Source organism: Mustelus asterias, chromosome 2, assembly GCF_964213995.1.
Source record: "Mustelus asterias chromosome 2, sMusAst1.hap1.1, whole genome shotgun sequence".
NCBI classification, from domain to species: domain Eukaryota; kingdom Metazoa; phylum Chordata; class Chondrichthyes; order Carcharhiniformes; family Triakidae; genus Mustelus; species Mustelus asterias.
Window position 1 is genome coordinate 80,611,787 of NC_135802.1, and position 27,759 is coordinate 80,639,545.

General features: G+C 43.2%; 1 protein-coding gene across 1 annotated transcript in view; it reads left to right on the forward strand.

Moving 5' to 3' along the window:
* Positions 1 to 264: 264 nt before the first annotated feature.
* slc25a13 (solute carrier family 25 member 13) overlaps positions 265 to 27,759 on the forward strand; it is a 237,838-nt gene continuing 210,343 nt past the window's right edge. The window contains exons 1-2 of the mRNA XM_078229409.1: positions 265 to 347; positions 13,235 to 13,288. Coding sequence (XP_078085535.1) covers positions 336 to 347; positions 13,235 to 13,288 — 66 coding nt within the window. The 5' untranslated portion in view covers positions 265 to 335. The remainder of the gene's footprint in view (positions 348 to 13,234; positions 13,289 to 27,759) is intronic.

Genomic DNA, 27,759 nt, shown 5'->3' on the forward strand with positions numbered 1-27,759 from the left:
GTGTTGTTTTTAAGCTCACCTCCAGGTGCCTTGTTTAAAATCCCCCTCCTCCCCTTTGCCATTTGCTGTTCTTTATTTTTAAATCTCCCTCCTTTCCTCCAGCAGTCAGGCACAACTGTGATGCTGTCACACGCCGACCAATCACCATCGAGCGATCACGTGGTGCCCGAGGCCGCCGGCCAATCGCTGTCCAGTTGTCACGTGGCACTCGAGCCCGCAGGCCAATCAGCGAAAGGTCACGTGGTGCACGAGATTAGCCGCCTCAACGCCGTCGAGCGGTCACGTGGTGTGTGCGCGCACGTGCCGGGAGGTGAAGGCTGGCAGGGAGGCCCAGTATGGCGGTGCAGGTGAGATAGACCGGGCCGGAACTCAGTCTTGGCTCTACCCACCATTATCACGACCGGGTCGGGTAGGAAATGGGCCGCGGGCGGGCCCTGGGTCTTCAGTTGGTTGTCTTTGAAGTTACAGTTTTTTTTTCGTCTTTCGGGGGCGGTAAACGGTACCTCGCCTGAGGACTGAGAACACCCTGTTTCTTCCCTTAGGCTCCCATTGATCACTGAGGAGTTGGAATAAGCTAAGTTGCTTCCTTCCATTTATTGAGGATGGATTTTCATAAATAGGATTAATGGTTTACGTAGAGAGAGGCTCACGTTTATGTAGTGCCTTTAACGACCACCTTGAAAGCGTTTTACAGCGAATGCAATACTTTTAAAATGTAGCCACTGTGTTCTAATTTAGAAAATATAATAGCTAATTTGTACACAGCATACTCCGGCAAGCAGCAGATAACAAACAGGAAATCTGCTTTGTTAATGTTGATTGGGCGATGAGTATTGGCTAGGACATCAGAGAGAACTCCCCTGCTCTTCTTCAAAATAGTACCATGGATCTTTTACATCCACCTGAAAAAAGAAATGGGGTTTAATATCTCATCAAAAAGACGGACAGTGACTGTGGGTACTGCATGAGTGTGTGAGCCTTGATTTTTGTGCTCCAGTCCAGGTTTGGGACTTGAACCTTTGTGACTGAGGGGCAAGACTGTGCTCATCTGAGTCACAGCTGACATAACATCATGCATTAACCATCCTTCCTATGACATTTTTTGGGAGTTTTTTTTATCAAACAAAACTCCTCCATTGTTATCTTGGTATTTTAGTGTATGTAGTTAAACTTTCAAATGTTGTTAGACATGAAATCTGGTTGTCCCTTTGCCCATCATCTTTATAAGGGCTTAAATGGTTTCTCATTTTTATTACCTTAATTACAGTAGGATTATGTGAGGCCTGTATGTTTTCTGTTTTATATTTCCCTGGTTTTCAGAATTCTATGAATGCATATAATTAATCATGTGATTAGGAGTTTTGCATATTTTTGGTAAACATTGTGATATAAAAAACATGCAAGAATACATAAAATGAGTGACTCAGTGGTTCTAGATCATGGACCTAAATAAAGCAATAAAAGTATCCCCTTTTAGAGGTTCACAACTAATAAAACCCAAAATATACAAAAGGAAGGAAGTTTGTATTAGGAGCTTTTCGTAGACCTATGTATTATGCTGGCTTTCATGTGAGAGATTTCTCTTTATTAATTACAGCTCAGATACAAAGAACTTAGACAGTAATTCTGGTTGAAGACATATTTTAGTGTTGCCCTGGTCCACATGTGGGAGAATGATTTGGGGCAGCACGAATTATTCTAATTGCATTGTTATCAGTAGTACAATTATACATTTTTCAAAAATCATTTGCCTGCCTCTTTTCTCATCCTAGCTGGACATGAGCTAATCATTTTAGCATGAATTATTTACCTAGGCCAATAACATTCTACTTTCTGGCAGCATGAGAATACATAGATTGTAGAGTCCAAAAGTTCAACCCCATACGTAAGTCTGTAGAGTTCAAAAGTTTATTTTCCCACTGTCAACCTCTTATCGGGAAAATTGTATTGCTCTATTCATTCTACCGTCTGGATAGCTTGTACTTTCTAAAGGCCGTGTTGATAAGAGTTCCTTTACTTCTCTCAGCTATATTGTTTTCTAGGAATGTGGCTCTTTCTTAGCTATATCCCATCATGCTTAAAGCAGTGGGTAATTGGCCAAGATGTATGCTTTAATACAGAATATAATCTTCCAAAAATGTATGTTTAAAATCAGTAACAGTGGTTATGTGTTTCTATGCAATATTCACTCTAAATTAATCTATTCTGATCTATTGGTCTTTTTAGTCCCAGGTTATCCTAAACTGCTGTAACAGTTGTCCAATTATATAACATTATTTCTCAACTATTACACACTCTGACTGCTGGTGTACACCAGTTGTGGAAGACCTCAAATGCACCACTGGCAGACACTACATGTTTCTTTGCTGGAGCTACCTGGGTGGTATGAATAAATCCATGCAAGAGAGACAGGCAAATAGAGTCACCTCCCTCACAGGTTACATCCAATTTGGAGGCTCAAAATCATGTCTGCGCCATCCATGTACCCTTCCTGCCAGTGCTCCCTCCAAGTTTTGTTTGTTGTGCATGACCCGCTTGTTGCACTCTGTGGTCCTTCTAGGACTTGGACGCAGGGACAAGCGAAGGCACACCTTGAAGAGAACATTGCTTGTGTGTGACCTGTTTGTTCTCTGTGCAGCACATTCCAAATTGCTGCATGGCTGCTCATCCATGCAACTTAGAGGAAACATTGTTCCTGTTCTCCACCATTTTAACTGACTTGCTTCTGACTGCATATCAGTTGCCTGTTCTAGGGTACGTTTTAAAAAAAAAGTCTATAGTGCACTCCAATGATATACCTGACTCCATTGCATTTTAACCTAAAATCACAGTTGCCTTGCACAATCTTGAGTCCACAGAAAACCAAGAGTTGGCTTCTTGTAGCCCTATTTTATACTGCTTCAGAGGCTCTCGGCTTCAGTTTGCTGAATCCCTGAATTTTGAGCTGTCTTGTTTATCAGGTGTAATTCCAGCTTTCAGATTGTGGCATGGGGATGTGTTTAGGAGGCCATACACAACACAATGGATCTGTGGGCCAAGATCGTTTCTTGGACCTGGTTGAGGGGGCAATGCTGGAAAAGGCTGCGATTCTACATGCAAGCTTGTGCTTGGGCAGCACTGCAACCTCACAGTGCCAAGGGATCCTTGGGTGAGTGTCTGTGTGGAGTTTGCACGCTCCCCTGTGTCTGCATGGGTTTCTCCCACCGTCCAAAGATGTCTAAGTTTGGTGAATTAGCTGTGCTAAATTGACCCTTATTGCCAGGGGGATTAGAAGGGTAAATACGTGGAGTTATGGGGATAAGACCTGTTGGTGCAGGCCCGGTGGGCCGAATGGCCTCCTTCTGCACTGTAGGGATTCTATTCTATGCAGGCCTCTGCATCCTCCTGCAATAAGATCTGATGGCTGCTGAACTGGAGATGCATTCCATGCAAGTGGTCATAACAACAATGATTTTTTTAACGCCACTATTTGCCTTCAAATTGCAGCAGGGGACATCAGCTACATCTCCCAGGCTGCGTTTCACAGCTGGATTATGCAGGTGACAAATGCCATCCTTACCAGGGCCAAGTAAAGAAACCGGGCAAAGATTGTGGCTTTTCAGCAGTTGCCGTTTTCGTTTGCATACATAATTGATTATAGGCATGTTGCCAGCAGATTCTGAGCCAATAACTTGCATCAACAGAAAAGGATGACAATATGCCCGAGATCATTTGCGGTGCATTGTTGTGGTTTGTTCAATTTGCAACATTAACATTGCATTATAGAGAGTCCGCTGTTCAGAGGTGGAAAAACAGTAGGTGAGGAGGACCTGGGGTAAGGAGAGGAAGGAGGCCTACATCACTCTGAAACTAGAATTGTTCAGTATGAGCTTATTGCCCAGCATTTGTGCTAAATTTCTCCCATACCTGCCCTGGGACAGAGCCCCTTGCATAACACCCCTTGTTATGTACTCGAGAAATGATTAGGGACTAAAAGAGGGATTTGGACAAGAAGGTGGAGGGCAAAGCTGAGATAAATGAATAATTTGCATGTCTTTACCAAGGAAGATGATGCTACTCAGACCATGGGGAAGGAAGAGGTAATTCAGACACTAGAAAGGTTTAAAATTGATGGAGGTATTGGATAGGCTGTCTATATTTAAAAGTCGAAAGTACAGCAGGACCGGATGAGATGAATCCAAGGATACTTGGGGAAGTAAGTGGAAATTACAGAGGCACTGGCCATAAGTGTTCAGTTTTATGTAGACGCAAGGATGGTCCTAGTGGACTGGAGAATTGAAAACGTGCCACTCTTGCTTAAAAAAAGGGCCCAAGATAAACCAAGCAATTACAGACTAGTCGATTTAACGTCCATGATAAAGAAACTTCTAGAAACATTAAATTGGGAAAAATTAATAGTCAGATGGGCAAATGCCAGGTTAATTAGGAAAGCCAGCTTGGATTTCTTAAGGGAAAATCATGCTTCACTAATTTGTTGGAGTTTTTTGAAGAGTTAACAGAGGGGGCTGATGAAGGAAATGCTGGTGATGTGGACTTCCATAAAGCATTTGATAGTGTCGCACAACAGACTTGAGAAATTATAGCTCATGGAATAAAAGGGACAGTAATGACATAGAATTGGTTCAGAAATAGGAAACAAAGTATAGTTAATGTATGGTGGTTGAAGGTTTGTAGTAGCTTTCCCCAGGGGCCAGCATTGGACCCTTTCTCTTCCTGTTACATATTACTAATTTCAAAATTTGCAGATGATGTGAAACTTGGAAGCATTGTGAACTGTGAGGACGGCATAGAACTTTAAAATACATAGATTGATGCAATGGGCAGGCAAGCAGCAGCTGAAGTACAATGTGGAGAAATGTGAAGTTATTTATTTTGATAGGAAGAACATAGACGAGGTTAAAATAAAAGGTACAATTCTAAAGGAAGTGCAGGAGCAGAGGGTCCTGTGCAGTAATCATTGAAGGTGGCAGGGCAGGTTGAGAGAGCAGTTAATAAAGCATAGTGTCATATAAGGCACATGGAGTATAAGAACAACAAGATTATGTTGAGCTTGTATAAGTCACTAGTTTGGCCACAGCTAGAGTGATGCGTGTGGTTTTGGGTGCTGCACTACATGAAGATGTAAAGACGTTGGAGAGTGCAGAAAAGATTCGCGAGTGGTTCCTGGAATGAAGGATTTTAGTCATGAAGTTAGGACTGTTTTACTTGGAGAAAAGACAGGAGATTTGATTGAAGTATTCAAAATCATGCGATGCCTTGAAGAGTAGATGGGAGAAACTGTTCTCATTCATGAAGAGATCAAGAACGAGGCAGCACAGATTTAAAGTAATTGTGAAAAGAGGTAAAGGCAATATGACAAACTTTCACGCAGTGAATAGTTAAGGTCTGGAATCATAGAATCATGGAATCATAGAAACCCTACAGTGCAGAAGGAGGCCATTCGGCCCATCGAGTCTGCACCGACCACAATCCCACCCAGGCCCTACCCCCACATATTTTACCCACTAATCCCTCTAACCTACGCATCCCAGGACTCTTAAGTGGCAATTTTTAAAAAACCTGGCCAATCAACCTAACCTGCACATCTTTGGACTGTCTGAGTGTGTGGTGGAGTTTGGAATGCACTGTCTGAGTGTGTGGTGGAGGCAGGTTCAAAAGGAAGTGTTTAAAAGGGAATTAGACTTATCTGGAAAGCAAGAATGTGCAGGGTTGCAGGGAATGGCACCAAATAATTTGATCTTGCAGAGAGCCGGTACAGATATGATGAACCAAATGGTCTCATAAAATCTTTGCTTAAAGACAGGATAGCAAAATATACAGAGATATAATAAATAATACAGGTTTCTAAAGGGAAGTTCATACTTAACCAACCTTATTGAATTATTTGAACAAATAACAGAATATGTTATGGTATTGCACTGGAGTTAGCATACGTGGTCTTTAAAAAGCGCTCAATAAGTTACCACATAAGATGTTCATGATGAAGGCCAGTGTGTGGAATCGGGGCCCTCGTAGCAGAATAGATTGAAAGATAGCGAATATACAGTGAAAAGAGAGTAGAAGTTTGGGCAACTTTCTCAGACTGGGAGAAAGTAGTCTTCAGGGATCCATGCTTGGAGCTTTGATCACTGTATACATGTTTTGTACTCAGAAATTGAAGGCAGAAAATTGTTTGAAATTATGCCAAATTTGGGATGGGGGGGATCTGTGAAGCACATAATGGAGATTGTAACAAATACAGACGGGCATAAGTAGACTTGCAAAGTGGGTGGATAAATGGGAAATAAAATTCAATTTATTTTTTGTTGCCTGGGATTCAAGTATTACTGGTTAGGCCAGCATTTATTGCCCATCGCTAAAGTCTTGAGAATGTGGTGGTGAGCTGCTGCCTTCAACTGTTGCAGTCCATGTAGTGTAGGTTCACCAACGGTGCTGTTAGAGACGGAATTCCGGTATTTCACCCTGACAACAGTAAAGGAACAGTGATTTGGTTCCAGGTCAGGGTGTTGAATGACTTGGAGTGGAGCTTGAGTTTTTGGTATTTTCATATGCTGCCTGCTATTGCCTTTCTTGCTGATAGAAATCTCTAATTTGCAAGGCACTTTTGAAGGTTTCATTATTTGCTGCAGGGAGTCTTATAGATGTTACACTGCAGCCATGATGCGCCAGTGAAGGATACATTATTGAATGTTTAATATTGTGTGTGATGTGTCAATCGATTGGGCTGCTTTGTCCTGGATGATTTTGAGCTGCTCAATTGTTTTTGGTGTGGAGATGCCGGCGTTTGACTGGGGTAAACACAGTAAGACGTCTCACAACACCAGGTTAAAGTCCAACAGGTTTATTTGGTAGCAAATACCATAAGCTTTCGGAGCACTGCTCCTTCGTCAGATGGAGTGGAAATGTGCTCTCAAACAGTGCACAGACACAGAAATCAAGTTACAGAATACTAATTAGAATGCAAATCTCTACAGCCAGCCAGGTCTTAAAAGGTACAGACAATGTGGGTGGAGGGAGCATTCAACACAAAGAGATGTGTATTGGTCTAGTTGGACCAAAGAGCGGCACAGGCTTGGAGGGCCGAAGGGCCTGTTTCCTGTGCTGTACTGTTCTTTGTTCTTTGTATTGTCTCCAGACAGAACAGCTAGTGAGATTCTGCAAGACCAGGGGGCAAGCTGTGGGGGTTCCATCTCCATTAAGGACGGTCACCTCAGCACCTCACTGTACCGCAAGCCCACGGATAACCTCATGATGCTCCACTTCTCCAGCTTCCACCCTAAACACGTAAAAGAAGCCATCCCCTACGGACAAGCCCTTCGAATACACAGGATCTGCTCGGATGAGGAGGATCGCAACAGATACCTCCAGACGCTGAAAGATGCCCTCATAAGAACAGGATATGGCGCTCGACTCATCGATCAACAGTTCCGACGCGCCACAGCGAAAAACCGCACTGACCTCCTCAGAAGACAAACACGGGACACGGTGGACAGAGTACCCTTCGTCGTCCAGTACTTCCCCGGAGCGGAGAAGCTACGGCATCTCCTCCGGAGCCTTCAAAATGTCATTGATGAAGACTAACATCTCGCCAGGGCCATCCCCACACCTCCACTTCTTGCCTTCAAACAACCACGCAACCTCAAACAGACCATTGCCGGCAGCAAACTACCCAGCCTTCAGGAGAACAGTGACCACGACACCACACAACCCTGCCACAGCAACCTCTGCAAGACGTGCTGGATCATCGACACGGATGCCATCATCTCACGTGAGAACACCATCTACCAGGTACACGGTACCTACTCTTGCAACTCGGCCAACGTTGTCTACCTGATACGCTGCAGGAAAGGATGTCCCGAGGCATGGTACATTGGGGAAACCATGCAGACGCTACGACAACGGATGAATGAACACCGCTCGACAATCACCAGGCAAGACTGTTCTCTTCCTGTGGGGGAGCACTTCAGCAGTCACGGGCATTCAGCTTTGGATCTTCAGATGAGCGTTCTCCAAGGCGGCCTTCACGACACACGACAGCGCAGAGTCGCTGAGCAGAAACTGATAGCCAAGTTCCGCACACATGAGGACGGCCTAAACCGGGATGTTGGATTTATGTCACATTATCAGTAACCCCCACAGCTTTCCCCCTGGTCTTGCAGAATCTCACTAGCTGTTCTGTCTGGAGACAATACACATCTCTTTAACCTGTGTTGAATGCTCCCTCCACCCACATTGTCTGTACCTTTTAAGACCTGGCTGGCTGTAGAGATTTGCATTCTAATTAGTATTCTGTAACTTGATTTCTGTGTCTGTGCACTGTTTGAGAGCACATTTCCACTCCATCTGACGAAGGAGCAGTGCTCCGAAAGCTTATGGTATTTGCTACCAAATAAACCTGTTGGACTTTAACCTGGTGTTGTGAGACTTCTTGCTGTAATTGTTTTTGGACCAGTGCTCATTCAGGGAAGAAGAGAATGTTCATTATAGTGGATTGTCGTGAGGCTTTGCATAGTCCGAAGGTGAGTGGCTCACAGCAGAATTTCCACCTTTTGATCTGCTCTTGTAGTGAGAGTATTTGTGTGGCTGGCCCAGTTAAGCTTCTGGACACAGTGACCTCAGGATGTTAATGGGGATTTGATAGCAATACCAGTGAATGTCGAGGAGAGATGGTTAGACTTTTTTTGTTGAAGGTGGTCATCGCCTTGCACTTGTGTGGTGTGAATATCATTTGGCACCAACTGCCGAAGCTTGATTATTGTCCGGTTCTTGTTCCAACCAAGTATGGACCGTTTCATGATCTGAGGAGTTGCTAATGGAACTGAGCAATTATCAATGGACATTCCATCTCTGATCTTGCATTAGATGGGAGGGCATTGACCCTGAAACAGGCAAAGATGGTTTGGCCCAGAACATTGCTTGAGAAACTCCTGCAGCAGTATCTTGGAGCTGAGATCAGTTACTTCCAAAAATCACATCCATTTCCTTTGTGACTCCAGCCTGTGAAGAGTTTTCCCTTTGACTTCAGTTTTGCTAGGGCACTTTGACATTACACTTGTCAAATGCAGCTTGAAGTCAAGTACAGTCACTCATACTTCATGGGGAGAAATGGCATAATGATACTGAACTAGTAATCCAGAGGCCCAGACTAATGCTGTGGGGACACAGGTTCAAATCCATCTTCAAGCCCATTGTTGAGACTTTTTCTAGAGTCTTGCTTTAACTTTCTAAATTAATTACAGTTAACAGCAAGATAAAATCAGTTTGCGCTCAAACAATTAATACTGTCAGAATCTCTTTTGGTTATTACTTTGCTGGAGTGTTAATTTTAAATATTCTGAGTGGTAGTGTATTCCTTTCCTGGAATTTCAAATGCTGTACAAGCATTAATAGGATGGAGTGCAGATCTGAAGAAATGATTATCCCTGTGTGATTCCAGCTGATGCAGATACGCTTGAAGTCCAAAATATAGTCGCCTCCTGGGAGGAGTTTGAGGTTCACAAATATTTTGGGTAGAAAATCCTGGAGTTAATTCGGAAGTTGCAGCCTTTGTACTGAAATGAATACACAGAAACAGACAGCATAAAAAAACAAAATATGCTGGAAATACTCAGTTGGTCTGGTAACATCTTTGGAGAGAGAAGCATATTTAATAATTCAGGTCAATAATCTGAAGCTGCATGTTTTTCTGAAACATTGCAACTAAGATATGGGTATCAAAGAAATGGCAGAGGAACTGAATAGTTTGCATCAGTCTTCATGGTGGAAGACACCAGTGGGATGCCAGAGCTCCAGGAGAATAAGGGGACACAGTTGAGTGTAGTGGCCATCACTAAGGAGAAGGCTCTGGGGAAACTGAAGCTGGACCGGATGGACTACACCCCAAGGTTTTAAAAGGTAACTGGGGAAATGCTGGAGGCATTGGTGGTGATCTTTCAGGAATCACTGGAGGCTGGGAGGGTCCCAGAGGACTGGAAAGTAGCGAATGTAACACTGCTGTTTAAGAAGGGAGGGAGGCAGCAGACGGGAAATTATAGGCCGGTTAGCCTGACTTCGGTCATTGGCAAGATTTTAGGGTCCATTATTAAAGACACGGTCGCAGAGCACTTGGAAGTGCCTGATAAAATAAGACTGAGTCAGCACGGCTTCGTCAAGGGGAGGTCATGTCTGACCAATCTGTTAGAGTTCTTTTGAGGAGGTATCAAGGAAGTTAGATAAAGGAGAACCATAGAGATATCATAGAAACCCTACAGTACAGAAAGAGGCCCTTCGGCCCATCGAGTCTGCACCGACCACAATCCCACCCAGGTCCTACCCCCATATCCCTACATATTTACCCACTAATCCCTCTAACCTACACATAAGGGCAATTTTAGCATGGCCAATCAACCTGACCCGCACATCTTTGGACTGTGGGAGGAAACCGGAGCACCCGGAGGAAACCCACGCAGACACGAGGAGAACGTGCAAACTCCACACAGACAGTGACCCAAGCCGGGAATCGAACCCAGGTCCCTGGAGCTGTGAAGCAGCAGTGCTAACCACTGTGCTACCGTGCCGCCCCAGTGGACATGATTTATTTAGATTTCCAAAAGGCCTTTGACAAGGTGCCGCATAGGAGACTATTAAATAAGTTAAGAGGCCATGGTGTTAAGGGTAAGATCCTGGCATGGATAAAGGATTAGCTGACTGGCAGAAGGCAGAGAGTGGGGATAAAGGGGTCTTTTTCAAGATGGCAGCCGGTGACTAGTGGTGTGCCTCGGGTTGGTGCTGGGTCCACAACTTTTCACAATATACATTAACGATTTGGAAGAAGGAACTGAAGGCACTGTTGCTAAGTTTGCAGATGATACAAAGATTTGTAGAGGACAGATAGTATTGAGGAAGCAGGGGGGCTGCAGAACAACTTGGACAGGCTAGGAAAGTGGGTAAAGAAGTGGCAGATGGAATACAATGTGGAAAAGTGAGGTTATGCACTTTGGAAGCAGGAATGGAGGCATAGACTATTTTCTAAATGGGGAAATGCTTAGGAAATCAGAAACACAAAGGGACTTGTGAGTCCTTGTTCAAGATTCTCTTAAGGTTAACGTGCAGGTTCAGTTGGCAGTTAGGAAGGCAAATGCAATGTTAGCATTCACGTCGAGAGGGCTAGAATGCAAGAGCAGAGATGTACTTCTGAGGTTGTATAAGGCTCTGGTCAGATCCCATTTGGAATATTGAGCAATTTTGGGTCCCGCATCTAAGGAATGATGTGCTATCCTTGGAAAACATCCAGAGGACGTTCAGAAGAATGATCCCTGGAATGAAGAGCTTGTCGTATGAGGAACGCCTGAGGACTCTGAGTCTATACCATAAGACATAGGAGAATTAGGCCACTTGGACCACCGAGTCTGCTCCACCATTCAATCATGGCTGATATTTTTCTCATCCCCATTCTCCTGCCTTTCCCCCATAACCCCTAATCCCCTTATTAATCAAGAACCTATTTATCTCTGTCTTAAGACACTCAATGACCTGGGCTCCACAGCCTTCTGCGGCAAAAAGTTCCACAGGTTCACCACTCTCTGGCTGGAGAAATTCTTCCTCATCTCTGTTTTAAAGGATCATCCCTTTAACCTGAGGTTGTGCCCTCTGGTTCTAGTTTTTCTTACTAGTGGAAACGTCCTCTCCATGTCCACTATATCCAGGCCTTGCAATGAGTACAGACCAGAGTCCTCAACTGTTCCTCATATGACAAGCTCTTCATTCCAGGGATCATTCTTGTGAACCTCCTTTGGACCCTTTCCAAGACCAGCAGATCCTTCCTTCGATACGGGGCCCAAAATTGCTCACAATACTCCAAATGGGGTCTGACCAGCCTTATACAGCCTCAGTACATCCCTGCTCTTCTATTCTAGCCCTCTCGACATGAATGCTAACATTGCATTTGCCTTCCTAACTGCCGACTGAACCTGCACATTAACCTTAAGAGAATCTTGAACAAGGACTCCTAAGTCCCTTTGTGTTTCTGATTTCCTAAGCATTTCCCATTTAGAAAATAGTCTATGCCTCCATTCCTCCTTCCAAAGTACATAACCTCACACTTTTCCACATTGTATTCCATCTGCCACCACCTTGTCCAAGTCCTTCTGTAGCCCCCCTGCTTCCTCAATACCATCTGTCCCTCTACAAATCTTTGTATCATCTGCAAACTTAGCAACAGTGCCTTCAGTTCCTTCTTCCAAATCGTTAATGTATATTGTGAAAAGTTGTAGTCCCAGCACTGACTCCTGAGGCGCACCACTGGTCACCGGCTGCCATCCTGAAAAAGACCCCTTTTATCTCCACTCTCTGCCTTCTGCCAGTCAGCCAATCCTCTATCCATGCCAGGATCTTGCCCTTAACACCATGGGTTCTTAACTTATTTAACAGTCTCCTATTTGGCACCTTTTTAAAGGCCTTCTGAAAATCTAAATAAATCATGTCCACTGGTTCTCCTTTATCTAACTTCCTTGTTACCTTCTCGGAACTCTAATAGATTTGTCAGACATGTCTTCCCAAAACTCATTGGAGTTTCGACGGATGGGGGGAATCTGCAGGATACTGCAAGGCCTGGATAGCGTGGACGTGGAGAGGATGTTTCCACTATAGGAAAAACTAGAACCAGAGGGTACAACCTCAGATTAAAGGATGATCCTTTAAAACATGAAGAATTTCTTCAGCCAGAGAGTGGTGAATCTGTGGAACTCTTTGCCGCAGAAGGCTGTGGAGGCCAGGTTATTGAGTGTCTTTAAGACAGAAATAGATAGGTTCCTGATTAATAAGGGGATCATGGGTTATGGGGAAAAGGCAGGAGAATGGGGATGAGAAAAATATCAGCCATGATTGAATGGCGGCGCAGATTTGATGGTCCGAGTGGCCTAATTCTGCTCCGATGTCTTATGGGCTTATCACCTAAAAGGGGAGTTGTCACTGTTGAAATCCTTTTTGCTTTCTTCAGTCCTCATGGCTCTCTGACCCATGCTGCCAGATATTCACCCTACCAGTGGCAGTCTTGACCTGTTTTGATCCTATTCTTGAATTGCCCTGCTAATTGCCTCTGCCTCGGTTTGCTCCTTTTAAGAATGTCAAAACCCATCCTTTTAACTTGTATTTATATAAATGTAACTTTCTTTTTGTAACTTTATCTGATAAGTTGAACAATGAAGTTGAGTGCTGCTGCTTTGTAATTTGTTAACAGCGTTTTATTTTTCCACAGTTGAATTTGACCAAGAAAGCAAATGCAGTTGAACTGAGAACTATATTTCTGAAGGTATGTAACTTTACTAGCAGTTGACCTGGATTTTTGTGGAGTTGGAACATCTCTTGAACCATTTAAACATGGCAGGTAGGGCCCCCCAATTTTCGCTTGTGCATGATGAGTGTGTGGTTAGAGAATCCATACCCTATACACTCAATCTGGCTGGCTCCATTGCAGGAGTAAGCATCTCCTAGCCCCTTGCAATTTTTGTGGAGTTGAGTCAGCTTCTCCATGATGTTTGGTTCATGGACTCTAGCGGAGTCGTAAGCCATAGTCTGAATTTGGAACTATTTAAAAGCTAAGTTTAAGGTCTTTACATTCCGTTCCATGCCCCCTCCATTCCAACTCTGACCTGCACCCACCCCATTGGCCACTCGTATACTCCATGTTAACTTGTCACCTTTCCATGCTCATTCTTCAGAATTACTCCATTGTCAGGTGTAGAATTAAAATGCTGTTCTTAAAGTGTCGATTAAATAGAGCATTAAAGTATCAGTAACAGAGGCTTTAAACACTTCACAACTCTTAATCTTCTGCAAATAAATATTGAGACATTGACAAGAGAGATCACAGTAAAAGATACCAGCCTCATAAAATAATTATCTCACTATGCACTGACAGCTGGAGAGAACTGTAACTTTGCTTGATTGACATTTTAAGTGGATATTTTTTTTTCTGTTTACTCTGTAATAGGGTTTTAGGAACAGTAGTTTTATTTCAAATGAAAATTTGTGAATGTTTTTTCTGAGCATTCCACACACCCCATCAATACTTTACACTATTGTTTTGTACATAGTGTATGTTGGGTGAATAGATTTGGATAGGCCATGAGTTGGCATGGAGGAGTATGAGGAGCCATTGGGTGGGGCACATGAGTTGGCTTTGAGTTGGACTAGGAGCTGTAAGAATCCATAAGAGTGGTTGAAGGCATGCAAGGCCATAGGTTGGTATTGAGGCCATGGGGGCAGTTGAATAGGCACGGAAAGGCCGTGGATTGGTATGAGTTAGCCTGAGGGTTATAAAGGGCCATGGGGTGCATGGGAGCAGGAATTGGCATAGAGGTGGTATAAAATGTATGGGGATAGGAGATATGAGGGTTGAGGGTCTAAAATGTCACAATACAACAAACAAGAGCAAGCCTTTTAGCTAACTTGCGGCAGCACTTGGCTGCACCTCCTGATCATATACGTTCTGGTTCCTGGGATGACAGACCTGACTCTACTCGGTATCATCATCATCATTTCCCGGGGGTGATCCTTGAGTTAAATCACCACCAGTCAACTCTCCCCTTCAGAGGAGAGCAGCCTATGGTCATCTGGAACTATGGCGGCTTTCTTTAAAAACTATGAAAAGAGGAGCTCTAGTAAAACAGATCACCCTCTTGCAGATTGTAAAGCCTGCACATGCTCCAAATCCTCAACAGACATAGATATATGATCAGGGGTGCAGCCGAGTGCTGAGGCAAGTTAGCTAAAAGGCTTGCTCTTGGTTGTTGTATTGTGACCCTCAACCCTCACATCTCCTATCCCCATACATTTTATACCACCTCTATGCCAATTCCTGCTCCCGTGGGCCTTTACGAACAGCGTTTTAGTTCTACACCCAACAATGGAGTAAATCTGAATAATGAGCATGGAAAGGCGACAAGTTGGCATGGAGTATGAGTGGCCAATAGGGTGGGTGAAGGTCAGAGTTGGAATGGAGGGGGCATGGAATGGAATGTAAAGACCTTTTAATCTCCATTGGAACAGAAATACAATGAAAGTAATATCTTAACTAATGAGTTAGGAGCTTTGCGGTTGCTTGGAACCTACACAATACCACTGGTGAATCTTGTAATGGTTGATCTGGAATTGTAGGTGAAGAGTTAGATTGCGATTCTGTACATTCCTCTTTCGTCCCCCAGCAGAGTCAACTAGCAAACCTGGAAACACAGGAACCACTTCCTGGTGAACACCCACAGGATCATTACCTTCTGCCATGTTATCTGTAATGGTGATTGACTCTGAAACTGTTTCAGAGTCATAATGGTAACCACCTCTGGTTACTACCAAAGTTCCTGATGTGAACCTGATCATCCAGTTTCTTCTCTTTTGATGTGGTAGTTGTGTCCTTCCTTCTGCTTCTCTTATCTCCTGCTCTTTTTTGTTCTAAGACCTGGATGAAACAGATGCAGATGAGACTTTGGCTTTCTACCCAACAGCAATTCTGCTAGAGAGAGCCCGGTTGTGGATTATGGTGTGATACAATACTGGAATAAAAATCTTGAGAGTTTTCTGCTCGATGTATCACCTGCCATTCTCTCCAATCCCTCCTTTTTAGAGTTTGAACAGCTCACTCTGTCAAACCATTCAAAGCTGGATGAAATGGCGCAGTACGCATGTGACATATAACATTCTAAGAACATAACATAAGAAATAGGAGTAGGCCATCTAGCCCCTTGAGTCTGCCCCGCCATTCAATAAGATCATGGCTGATTTGAAGTGGAGCAGTTCCACTTACCCACCTGATCCCTATAACCCCTAATTCCCTTAACGATCAGGAATCCATCTATCTGTGATTTAAACATATTCAACGAGGTAGCCTCCACCACTTCAGTGGGCAGAGAATTCCAGAGATTCACCACCCTCTGAGAGAAGAAGTTTCTCCTCAACTCTGTCCTAAACTGACGCCCCTTTATTTTGAGGCTGTGCCCTCTAGTTCTAGTTTCCTTTCTAAGTGGAAAGAATCTCTCCATCTCTACCCTATCCAGCCCCTTCATTATCTTATAGGTCTCTATAAGATCCCCCCTCAGCCTTCTAAATTCCAACGAATACAAACCCAATCTGCTCAGTCTCTCCTCATAATCTACACCCCTCATCTCTGGTATCAACCTGGTGAACCTTCTCTGCACTCCCTCCAAGGCCAATATATCCTTCCGCAAATAAGGGGACCAATACTGCACACAGTATTCCAGCTGCGGTCTCACCAATGTCCTGTACAGATGCAGCAAGACATCTCTGCTTTTATATTCTATCTCCCTTGCGATATAGGCCAACATCCCATTTGCCTTCTTGATCACCTGTTGCACCTGCAGACTGGGTTTTTGCGTCTCATGCACAAGGACCCCCAGGTCCCTCTGCACAGCAGCATGTTGTAATTTCTTTCCATTTAGATAATCCAATTTGCTATTATTTCTTCCAAAGTGAATAACCTTGCATTTGTTAACGTTATACTCCATCTGCCAGATCCTCGCCCACTCACTCAGCCTGTCCAAATCTCCCTGCAGATCTTCTACGCCCTCCACACGATTCACTTTTCCAATTATTTTTGTCGTCTGCAAACTTTGTTACCCTACACTCAGTCCCCTCCTCCAGATCGTCTATATAAATGGTAAATAGTTGAGGCCCCAGTACCGATCCCTGCGGCACGTCACTAGTTAGCATCTGCCAACCAGAAAAGCACCCATTTATTCCGACTCTCTGCTTCCTGTCGGATAGCCAATCCCCAATCCACGCTAACACCCTACCCCCAACTCCGTGTGACCCAATCTTCTTCAGCAACCTTTTGTGAGGCACCTTATCAAATGCCTTTTGGAAATCCAAAAACATCGCATCCACCGGTTCCCCTCCGTCAACCGCACTAGTCACATCTTCATAAAAATCCAACAAGTTCGTCAAGCACGACTTTCCCCTCATGAATCCATGCTGCGTCTGCTTAATCGAACCATTGTTATCCAGATGGCCTGCTATTTCTTCTTTAATGATGGATTCCAGCATTTTCCCAACTACAGACGTTAAGCTAACCGGCCTGTAGTTACCCGCCTTTTGTCTATTTCCTTTTTTAAACAGCGGCGTAACATTAGCCGTTTTCCAATCTGCCGGCACTACCCCAGAATCCAACGAATTTTGATAAATAACCGCTAACGCATCCGCTATTACCTCTGACATTTCTTTCAGTACCCTGGGATGCATTCCATCCGGGCCCGGGGACTTGTATACCTTCAGTCCCGTTAGTCTACCAAGCACTGCCTCCCTGGTAACATTAATTGTATTGAGTACCTCTCCTCCTACCAACCCTCTATCGTTAATATTCGGTAAACTATTTGTGTCTTCCACCGTGAAGACCGACACAAAAAACTTATTTAAAGTTTCAGCCATTTCCTCATTTTCCACTATTAAATCCCCCCTCTCATCCTCCAAGGGTCCAACATTCACTCTTGCCACTCTATTCCTTTTTATATATTTGTAAAAGCTTTTACTATCATTTTTTATATTTAGAGCTAGCCTAGCTTCATAACCTATCTTTCCTTTCTTTATCGCTTTCTTAGTCGTTCTTTGTTGTTTCTTAAAGTTTTCCTAATCTTCCGATTCTCCACTATTTTTGGCCACTCTGTACGCATCGGTCTTTAATTTAATACTCTCCTTAATTTCCTTCGTTATCCACGGCTGGTTATCCCTTTTCTTACAACCCTTCTTTATCACCGGAATATATTGTTGCTGAGTACTGTAAAGGATCTCAAAAATCCTCCACTGTTCCTCAGCTGTCCTACCTACCAGTCTGCTCTCCCAGTCCACCTTAGCCAATTCAGCCCTCATCCTATCGTACTTCCCTCTGTTCAAACAGAGGACACTGGTATGGGACCCTACTTTCTCCTCTTCCATTTGTACCACAAATTCGACCATATTGTGATCACTTGACCCAAGAGGGTCCTTCACAAGAACATCCTTAATTCTACCTACCTCGTTACACATTATCAGATCTAAGATAACTCGTTCCCTCGTCGGTTCTGTAACATACTGTTCAAGGTAACTATCCCGACAGCATTCTAAGAACTCTTCCTCCATCCCACCCCTTCCAACTTGAGTCAGCCAATCAATATGCAGGTTGAAGTCCCCCATGATTATTGCCGTTCCGTTTTTGCACGCATCCATTATTTGCTTGTTTATAGCCCTCCCCACCTCAACATTATTATTTGGGGGCCTATAGACCACGCCTACTAGTGTCTTTCTCCCCCTACTATTCCTTATCTCTACCCATAACGATTCCACGTTTTGTTCCTTAGAGCCTATGTCATCCCTCACTACTACCCTGATATTATCTTTTATTAACAGAGCTACCCCACCACCTTTTCCTTCCTGTCTATTCTTCCTAAATGCCTGATACCCCTGGATATTCATCTCCCAGTCCTGGTCTCCCTGCAGCTACGTTTCTGTAATGGCCACTAGATCGTACCCATTAGTGCTGATTTGCACCATCAACTCATTAACTTTGTTCCGAATGCTTCTTGCATTCAGGCAAAGTGTTTTTATTCCAGCTTTTATCTGGACCCGATTTGATGAAGTGCTATCAACCTCTCCCTCGCCCTCTACTCCTTTAACTACTTGAATGCCCTCATTCACTTGCACTCGCTCCCTCTCCTCTGCCATTGATTTCGTTACCTCTGCACCCCCCTCCCCTTTGGTCAGTATATATATATATGTTTTTGAAGAAATTAGAGCAAAAATCAAGGTTTACTAATGAAATAGATCTAATATATGGATGTATATGAGAACCGATTGTTTAATATAACCTTTTAAAGAACAGGCTACAAAATCTCAATCTGTAACAGTCTCGCACAAAAGATTAGTTTCAGTTGAATGAAACAGTGTTTAATGATGGAGTTTGTCTGTGATTTTAAGACAAATGGATCAATTTCAGGTGGATAATTTATCAAGTGAGATGTCGGACATTCTGTTTTACTGGTGAGTGGATTAAATACGTTCAAGATTAGAATGTTTTCCTTTATCTGATTCTAAATCTCATTCTTGGTACAAATTTTTATTTTGTGCATTAAATGATCTATGCAAGTAATTGCTTAACTACTTGATTCTGACCTCCGTATTGCATTGTGCTAATCAGTTGACCAAAGTGGTGAATATGTGCCTGAAACACATTTAAAGGTCTTTTTTTCCTCTTAATTCAAATATTTAGAAATTCTATAATCTCAGATTAAGATAAAATCACAGGCCTAAATAGCAAATAGTTTATCTCATTTAGTTAGTTGCCAAGTTCATTGTTTCATACTTTATTTTGTTTGGAAAGCCGTTGATGACATTCAGCATAAGCTCAATTTTCAGTACTTCCAGTTGGCAAAAAATGTTGTATGTTCTGATGTCTTTATAGAAGGTCTTGAGGGTGATATAGTTTGTGGATGTTAAACTCCATCATTCCGCATCCTGATTGATACTCTGCATTTCTGGTTCTGGGACAGATTATCTGTTTTGATGGTACTGTTGGTAAATACGCCAGGAAGCCGCCTCTTTGAGAAATGCTATGAATTTTTTTACATCTGTGCAAGAACGTTTCCTATGAAAGGCAGCAGTCTCCCTACACCGAAGCAGAGGCTTACATTGTGATCAGAAGTCTCTGGAACAAAGTTTGAACCCTCAACCTTCTGACTGAAAAGCAAAATTACTATCATTGAGTCAAAGTTGTCATTTTAAGATTAGGGTAATGTACCATTTTATAGCATACTATGTTATGGGTATCTGCTGTTAATTAAGAATAATACTGATATGCACCAATTTCACAGCAGCTGAGCAAAGTAAGGCCCTTTCTAACTGCCTTCATCTCTTACCTTATTCATGTTCTGATATCCACCAATTTTGCATAATATTTATAACTGAATCAAAACTATTATGTTGGCTTTATTTGAATAACTTCCATCATTGCGTTGTAACTGACATTGGATGTTGCTGCTGTGTCAATTATTTCTTTCCTAATTAGATCATCTTGCTAAAATACGGGATATGGTTTAGTTTGGGTAGAGATCGAAGAAATTTGTGCTGAAGCTAGTTCAAAACATAGATCAATAAAGTGGTTTCAATTTCATCCTTTTAGATTTTTCTTTGATAGAAGCGTCATGTATTGCTTCCAAAGCGTGAAATGGGCCATCCTCAGATTTCAATTCTCTACAGCATCCAGGGTTCCAGGAATGAGAAACTTCTGGTAGGAGGATAGATTGGAGAGGTTGGGACTGTTCTCCTTAAAGAGGAGATGACTAAGAGGAGGTTTGATAGAGATGATCGTGAGGGGGCTGGCATCCCTCCAGTAAATCCCTTGGAGTAAATAGGGAGAAACTGCTGCTCCTGCTCGTAAAAGGATCAAGAACCGAGAGGGAACAGGTTTAAACTGTTTATATAATAGAATGTAAGAAAAACCTTTTCACATGTTGTTCGCATCTGGAATGCATTGTCTAGAAGTGTGGTGGAGGCAGGTTCAATCGAGGCATTAGATGGTTATTTGAATGGAAACAATTTGCAGGGGAATGGCGCTAAGTCATGATGCTTGTTTGGAGAGCCTGTATAGACATGATGGACCAAATGGCCTCCTGCTCTAACAATTCTGTGAAGTAAAGCAATGTAGTCAATAGTGGGTGCTTTTATTTTGGTACTCTGGATAACACACATTGGTCATTTGTTCCCAAGCTGACTCAATTCACTCTATGCTCTCACTTCAAGCAACTTTCACCTCTGATTTGACATGAAGGTGGGCTCCCCCTCCTTTGCTGCACTTCCTGTAGCAAGAGTTCCATGGAGTAACATTTTTCATTTGGCGGGATTTTCCTGTCATGCGGGCAAAACTGGAAATTCCTGCTCAAGGTCAACGGACCTTTAAATGATCGCCGTGTTTTCTGTCCTGCCCAGTACGATTTCTATGGTGGGTGGGACCAGAAAATCTAGCCAATAATCTTTTTCAACCACGTTACCAAGGGAAACTGCTCAGCAATAATTAATCTTGTGGTTGAAGGGATGTTGCTGGCATCGAATGGCTGCCTCTGATGCTTATAGGGCAACAGTTCAAAAGTCATGCAGTTTTCAAAGCATTGCATGCAACTAAATAAAATTAAGGCAAAATACCGGCATTTTAATGTTTCTTGCTTTAAATGCAACAAAGCTGGTAAATTTTTGTTAAAACCTGACCATCATTTCACTATTGACAAAAGCAAAATCCACACATCTACCAGTTGAGACGTGAACCTTACTATGACCACTCTGCCAGATTTAGTTCATTATACTTCTGATGTCTAAAATTTACTGGCATCTAGCCTTGAGGTTGGCTTCTGGCTGGAGTTTGATTGCTCAACTGGAGGGATGCCAGCTGTTTTGGATATTAACTATGTGCCTGGCATTGAGAGTGTGGAACAGTCTGAAATTGGATTCTTGTTGAGGAGATGGCCTGGAAAGTATCCAACTGAGATTTTTCAAATTCTCTACAAGACCATGCTGATTGAAGGCTTACAGTTTGAATTGGCTCTTTCCCAAGGTCTTCCCTCTTTAATCAGCGATCCTACTAAGGGTAGATACACATACTATTGACTGCAGTGTGATTCTGACGAATAAACGTTTAATATGGTGTCAGGAGGTCCGAAGTTAGACCAAAAACTAACCCGTATGATGTTACGGCTATCGGGAATCTGGGAAAATTTCAATGGTTGCACCGGATGTCCAGGTTAAAAATATTTTTTAGGCTCCTACCTAATTTCTTAAACATGCTGCATAAATAATATCGGACAGTCTAATCATTTTGAAATGTTGAGCTTTTAGAAGCTGGAAATAAATTATTGTAAAATTTTGGGACACCTCTACTTGGCAAACACACTCCAACTATATAACCAAAGGACAGAGATGAATGTTTTAGGTAGGAGAAGATTCTTTGAAACTTTCTTCCCAATCCGGGCCCAGCACTAGCTATTATGCCTTCCTGATCTCCTGACACCATTCGAGGACTCGAATGTTCGTGCAGGACAATTTCCTAGTCGTATTGAGGAGGATTTGAACTAACTTGGCAATGGGATGAGAACCAGAAGGTGACATTGGAGAAGAAAATAGTGTACGAAGAATTGGGAGAGACAAACAACACTAGAGTAATAAATGCTCTGATCCCACCTAATACCTGACTAAGAGGGAATAAAATGAGGTTAGTAGTGCTTGTATGAGAATGCATGGAGTGGAGTTAGTAAGGTTGGTCAGCTGCCGGCGCAAGTAGCCACATGTGGAGTGTGATTTTTATGGTGATAATGGAGACCCGGCTCAAAAAAGGGCAGGGGTGTTCAGGAAAGGAAGAGGGTTGGCAGTATTGATTGAAGATAACACAGTCCTGCAGAAAGAGGATGTTTGATAGGGGTCATGGGCAGCATCTATTTGGTTAGTGATGCAAAACTGTAGAAGTATCATCACGCTACTGTGTGTATTCTGTAGACCACCACTTAGTGAAAATGATATAAAGGAACAAGTTTGCAAGAAAATTAGAAAGGTTTTAATTATCCTAATATAGACTGTGATACATATCGCAAAGGGTAGCGGGGGGAAAAGTTCCTGAAGAATTTTATAAGGCAGTATGTTTGAAGTCTAATGTGGGAAAAAAAATATTAAGGGGACAGTGATCATAGTATTGTAAGATTTAGGTTAGCGATCGAAAAGGACAAAGAGCAATCTAGAGTAAAAATAATTAATCGGGAAGGACAAATTCAATGGATGAGAATAAATCTGACCCAGGTAAACTGGAATCAGAGATTGGCCAGTAAAACTGTCTCTAAAGTATAGATTGCTTCGATACTGTTGAGGTACATTGCCATAACGGGAAAGGAGGACAAGCAAAGCCAGAGCTCCAGGATGAAGGGAAAGATGGACAGTAAGATTTGTAGAACAAGGCTCTGTATGAGCTCAGATTGATGATACAAGTGAGAGCCAAGCTGAATATAGAAAGATTGGGACATGGGCAAGCAAAAACAGAGTTAAGAGCAGCAAAGGGAGTATAAGAGACTGGCAACCAACATAAAAAGGTGGTTAAAAAGAGTAGGGTCAATTAAGGATCCAAAAGGGAATTTGCACACACAGACACAGAGGGGCATGGCTGAGCCAAGAAACAAGCTCTTCTATCTCTCTTTAGCAAGGAAGATCATGCTGCCAAAATCAGTGAAAGGTGATGTGGTTAAGGCACTGTATGAGCTCAAAGTTAATGTGATATGTTATAAGAAAGGCTGGCTGTACTTAAAATTGTCAAGTCATTGGAGTTGATCAGATTAATCTGAGGCTACTAAAGGAAGTAAGGAGGAAACTGCAATCCTCCTTAGTATGGGGTTGGTGCCAGAGAACTGCAAATGTTACACTCCAGTTCATAAAAGGGTGACGGGATAAATCCAGCAAATACTTGTCAGTCAGTTTAACCTTGGAGAACATGGGAAAACTACTAGAAGAAGGATCTGAAAAATTAAGTCACTTGGACAAAGATGGGTTAATTAAGGAAAGCCAGCCTGGATTTGTAAGTGGTAAATCATTTAACTGAGTTTTTTGATTAAATAATAGAGAGGGTTGATTAATGTGCTTGAAGTGGTGTATGTGGACTTTCAAAAGGATTGACAGTGACACATAATAGGCTTGTCAGCAAAATTGAAGTCCACAGAATAAAAGGGACAGGGGTTGTATGGATCTGAAATTCACTAAGTGACAAGAAACAAATTGTTTTTTAGGAGGAGTGTGTATCGTGGGGGTTTCCCAGGCTCTGCTTTTAGGGCCACTGCTTTTCAAGATCTATATTAATGACCTAGGCTTGGGTGCAGGAAACAATGTCAACATTTGCAAATGATGCACAATTTGTCGTGAACTGCAAGGAGTATAAACATCAAAAGAACGTAGGCAGGTGGAATGGGCAGATGTGGCAGATAAAATTTAATGTCGAGTGAAACATTTTGATAGAATTAAAGGCAATTTAAATAAAGGATATAATTTTTAAAGGGGTGCAGGAGCAGAAGGACCTGGGGATGTAGGTGTACAAATTGTTGAAGATAGCAAGGCAAGCTGAAAAATGGCTAAGGCATATGGGAACCTGGGCTTTAAAACTAGAAGCACAGGGCAGAATTTGGTGAACACTTTAGGGGCGAGAAATTTAGTGGGCAGGCTGACTTGAGCAAGCCAGCAGTGATGGGTCAGGCCTAACAGTACCATGGTGGGTTCCTACTTGTACTATGTTTTATATGCAATAAGTACTCATTATATTAAAATATTTGAAATTAATCATAGTGAATTTCCCTAAAAAGAGGTCAACATTAAGTCAGTGGTACCTGGTTTACGTTTGTTTAAAGGCAGCATGCATCAATTGGTTTTGTGCACTTGTGTCTGAGGTGAGCAGCTGTTGTCTTTTGTTGAACTCGTAAGGCGCATGAGAAGGGAGCAGGACAATGGCAGCATTCGTGGAGGATCGGCACTGGGAAGGGCAAGTCTGGGATGAGGGGAGTGGGAGATTTGAACAGGGGAATGATGAAGTGGAAGACTGCTCCCTGGGAGGATGTGAAGATTTCTTCTGCCAGTCAGTACTTTGACTTTTAGACGCAAGATCCACCCTTCATACATACCCAAGATGCCAGATCCTTCACAGTTCACACTTCCATGCTTTTAACCTTTCCCTGCGTCCTCCCTTGAAGCCCTCTTCCACTCTTCCAGACCCCAACCGCACCATGTGTCCTCCTTCTGAGCCCTCTTCCATATTTCCATTCCCCCAAGGCAACTGTATCCTCAGAGCCCTCTTCCACTCCATTCCCCAAGCCCACCATGTTCGCCCTCAGAGCCAAGGCTGAGGTATGTGAAGGATTGGAAAATAACTTGCAGATGGCACCAAGGTTGGCAGGGTGGTTAATAGCGAAGAATATAGAACATAGAACATTACAGCGCAGTACAGTCCCTTCGGCCCTCGATGTTGCGCCGACCAGTGAAACCAATCTAAAGCCCCTCTAATCTACACTATTCCAATATCATCCATATGTTTATCCAATAACCATTTGAATGCTCTTAATGTTGACAAGTCCACTACTGCTGCAGGCAGGGCATTCCACGCCCTTACTAATCTGAGTAAAGAACCCACTTCTAACATCTGTCCTATATCTCTCACCCCTCAATTTAAAGCTATTTCCCCTCGTGTTAGCCATCACCATCCGAGGAAAAAGGCTCTCCCTATCCACCATATCTAATCCTCTGATCATCTTGTATGCCTCTATTAAGTCACCTCTTAACCTTCTTCTCTCTAACGAAAACAACCTCAAGCCCCTCCGCCTTTCCTCATACGATCTTCCCACCATACCAGGTAACATCCTGGTAAATCTCCTCTGCACCCTTTCCAACGCTTCCACATCTTTCCTATAATGCAGCGACCAGAACTGTACACAATACTCCAAGTGCGACCGCACCAGAGTTTTGTACAGTTGCAGCTTGACCCCCTGGCTCCGAAACTCAATCCCTCTACCAATAAAAGCTAACACACCGTACGCCTTCTTAACCCTATCAACCTGGGTGCCAACTTTCAGGGATCTATGCGCATGGACACCCAGATCCCTCTGTTCATCCACACTACCAAGTATCTTACCATTAGCCCAGTACTCTGTATTCCTGTTGCTCCTTCCAAAGTGAATCGCCTCACACTTTTCCGCATTGAACTCCATTTGCCACCTCTCAGCCCAGCTCTGCAGCTTATCTATGTCCCTCTGTAACCTGCCACTTCCCTCCGCACTGTCTACAACTCCACCAACTTTAGTGTCATTCGCAAATTTACTAATCCATCCTTCCACGCCCTCATCCAAGTCATTAATAAAAATGACAAACAGCAGTGGCCCCAAAACAGATCCTTGCGGTGCACCACTAGTAACTGAACTCCAGGATGAATATTTCCCATCAACCACCACCCTTTGTTTTCTTACAGCGAGCCAATTCCTGATCCAAACCACTAAATCACCCTCAATCCCATGTGTCTGTATTTTCTGCAAAAGCTTACCATGGGGAACCTTATCAAACGCTTTGCTGAAATCCACTTACACCACATCAACCGCTTTACCCTCATCCACCTCTTTGGTCACCTTCTCAAAGAACTCAATAAGGTTTGTGAGGCACAACCTACCCTTCACAAAACCGTGCTGACTATCCCTAATCAAATTATTCCTTTCTAGGTGATTATAAATCCTATCTCTTATAATCCTTTCCAAAACTTTGCCCACAACAGAAGTAAGGCTCACCGGTCTATAATTACGAGGGTTGACCCTACTCCCCTTCTTGAACAAGTTGACAACATTTGCTATCCTCCAGTCTTCTGGCACTGTTCCTGTAGACAATGACGACACAAAGATCAAAGCCAAAGGCTCTGCAATCTCCTCTCTAGCCTCCCAGAGAATCCTAGGATTAATCCCATCCGGCCCAGGGGACTTATCTATTTTTACCCTTTCCAGAATTCCTAACACCACCTCCTTATGAACCTCAATCCTGTCCAGTCCAACAGCCTGCATCTCAGTACTCCCCTCGACAACACTGTCCCTCTCCTGTGTGAATACCGACGAAAAATATTCATTTAGTGCCTCTCCCTATCTCTTCAGACTCCACGCACGGCTTCCCACTACTGTCCTTGACTGGCCCTAATCTTGCCCTAGTCATTCTTTTACTTTTGACATACCGATAAAAAGCTTTAGGGTTTTCCTTGATCCTACCTGCCAAAGACTTCTCATGTCCCCTCCTGGCTCTTCTTAACTCTTTCTTTAGGTCCTTCCTGGCTAACTTGTAACTCTCAAGTGCCCTAACTGAGCCTTCACGTCTCACCTTTACATAAGTCTCCTTCTTCCTCTTCACAAGAGATTCAACCTCCTTAGTAAACCACGGTTCCCTCACACGACTGTTTCCTCCCTGCCTGACAGGTACATATTTATCAAGGACGTGTAGTAGCTGTTCCTTGAACAAGTTCCACATTACAATTGTGCCCATCCCCTGCAGTTTCCTCCCCCAACCTATGCCACCTAAATCTCGTCTAATCGCATCATAATTTCCTTTCCCCCAGCTATAACTCTTGCCCTTTGGTATTGCTAAGGTAAACGTAATCGAATTGTGGTCACCGTCACCAAAGTGCTCACCTACCTCCAAATCTAACACCTGGCCTGGTTCATTACCCAGTACCAAATCCAATGTGGCCTCGCCTCTTGTTGGTCTATCTACATACTGTGTCAGGAAGCCTTCCTGCACACATTGAACAAAAACTGACCCCTCTAAAGTACTTGAACTATAGCTTTTCCAGTCAATATTTGTAAAGTTAAAGTCCCCAGAACAACTACCCTGTTACTTTCGCTCCTATCCAGAATAATCTTTGCAATCTTTTCCTCTATATCTCAACTTTTCGGAGGTCTATTTAAAAAAACTCCTAACAGGGTGACCTCTCCTTTCCTGTTTCTAACCTCAGCCCAAACTACCTCGGTAGACGAATCCTCATCAAATGTCCTTTCTGCCACCGTAATACTGTCCTTGACTAACAATGCCACACCTCCCCCTCTTTTACCACCTTCCCTGCACTTTCTGAAACATCTAAACCCTGGAACCTGCAACAACCATTCCTGTCCCTGCTCTATCCATGTCTCCGAGATGGCCACAACATCGAAATCCCAGGTACCAACCCATGCTACAAGCTAACCCACCTTATTCCGGATGCTCCTAGTGTTG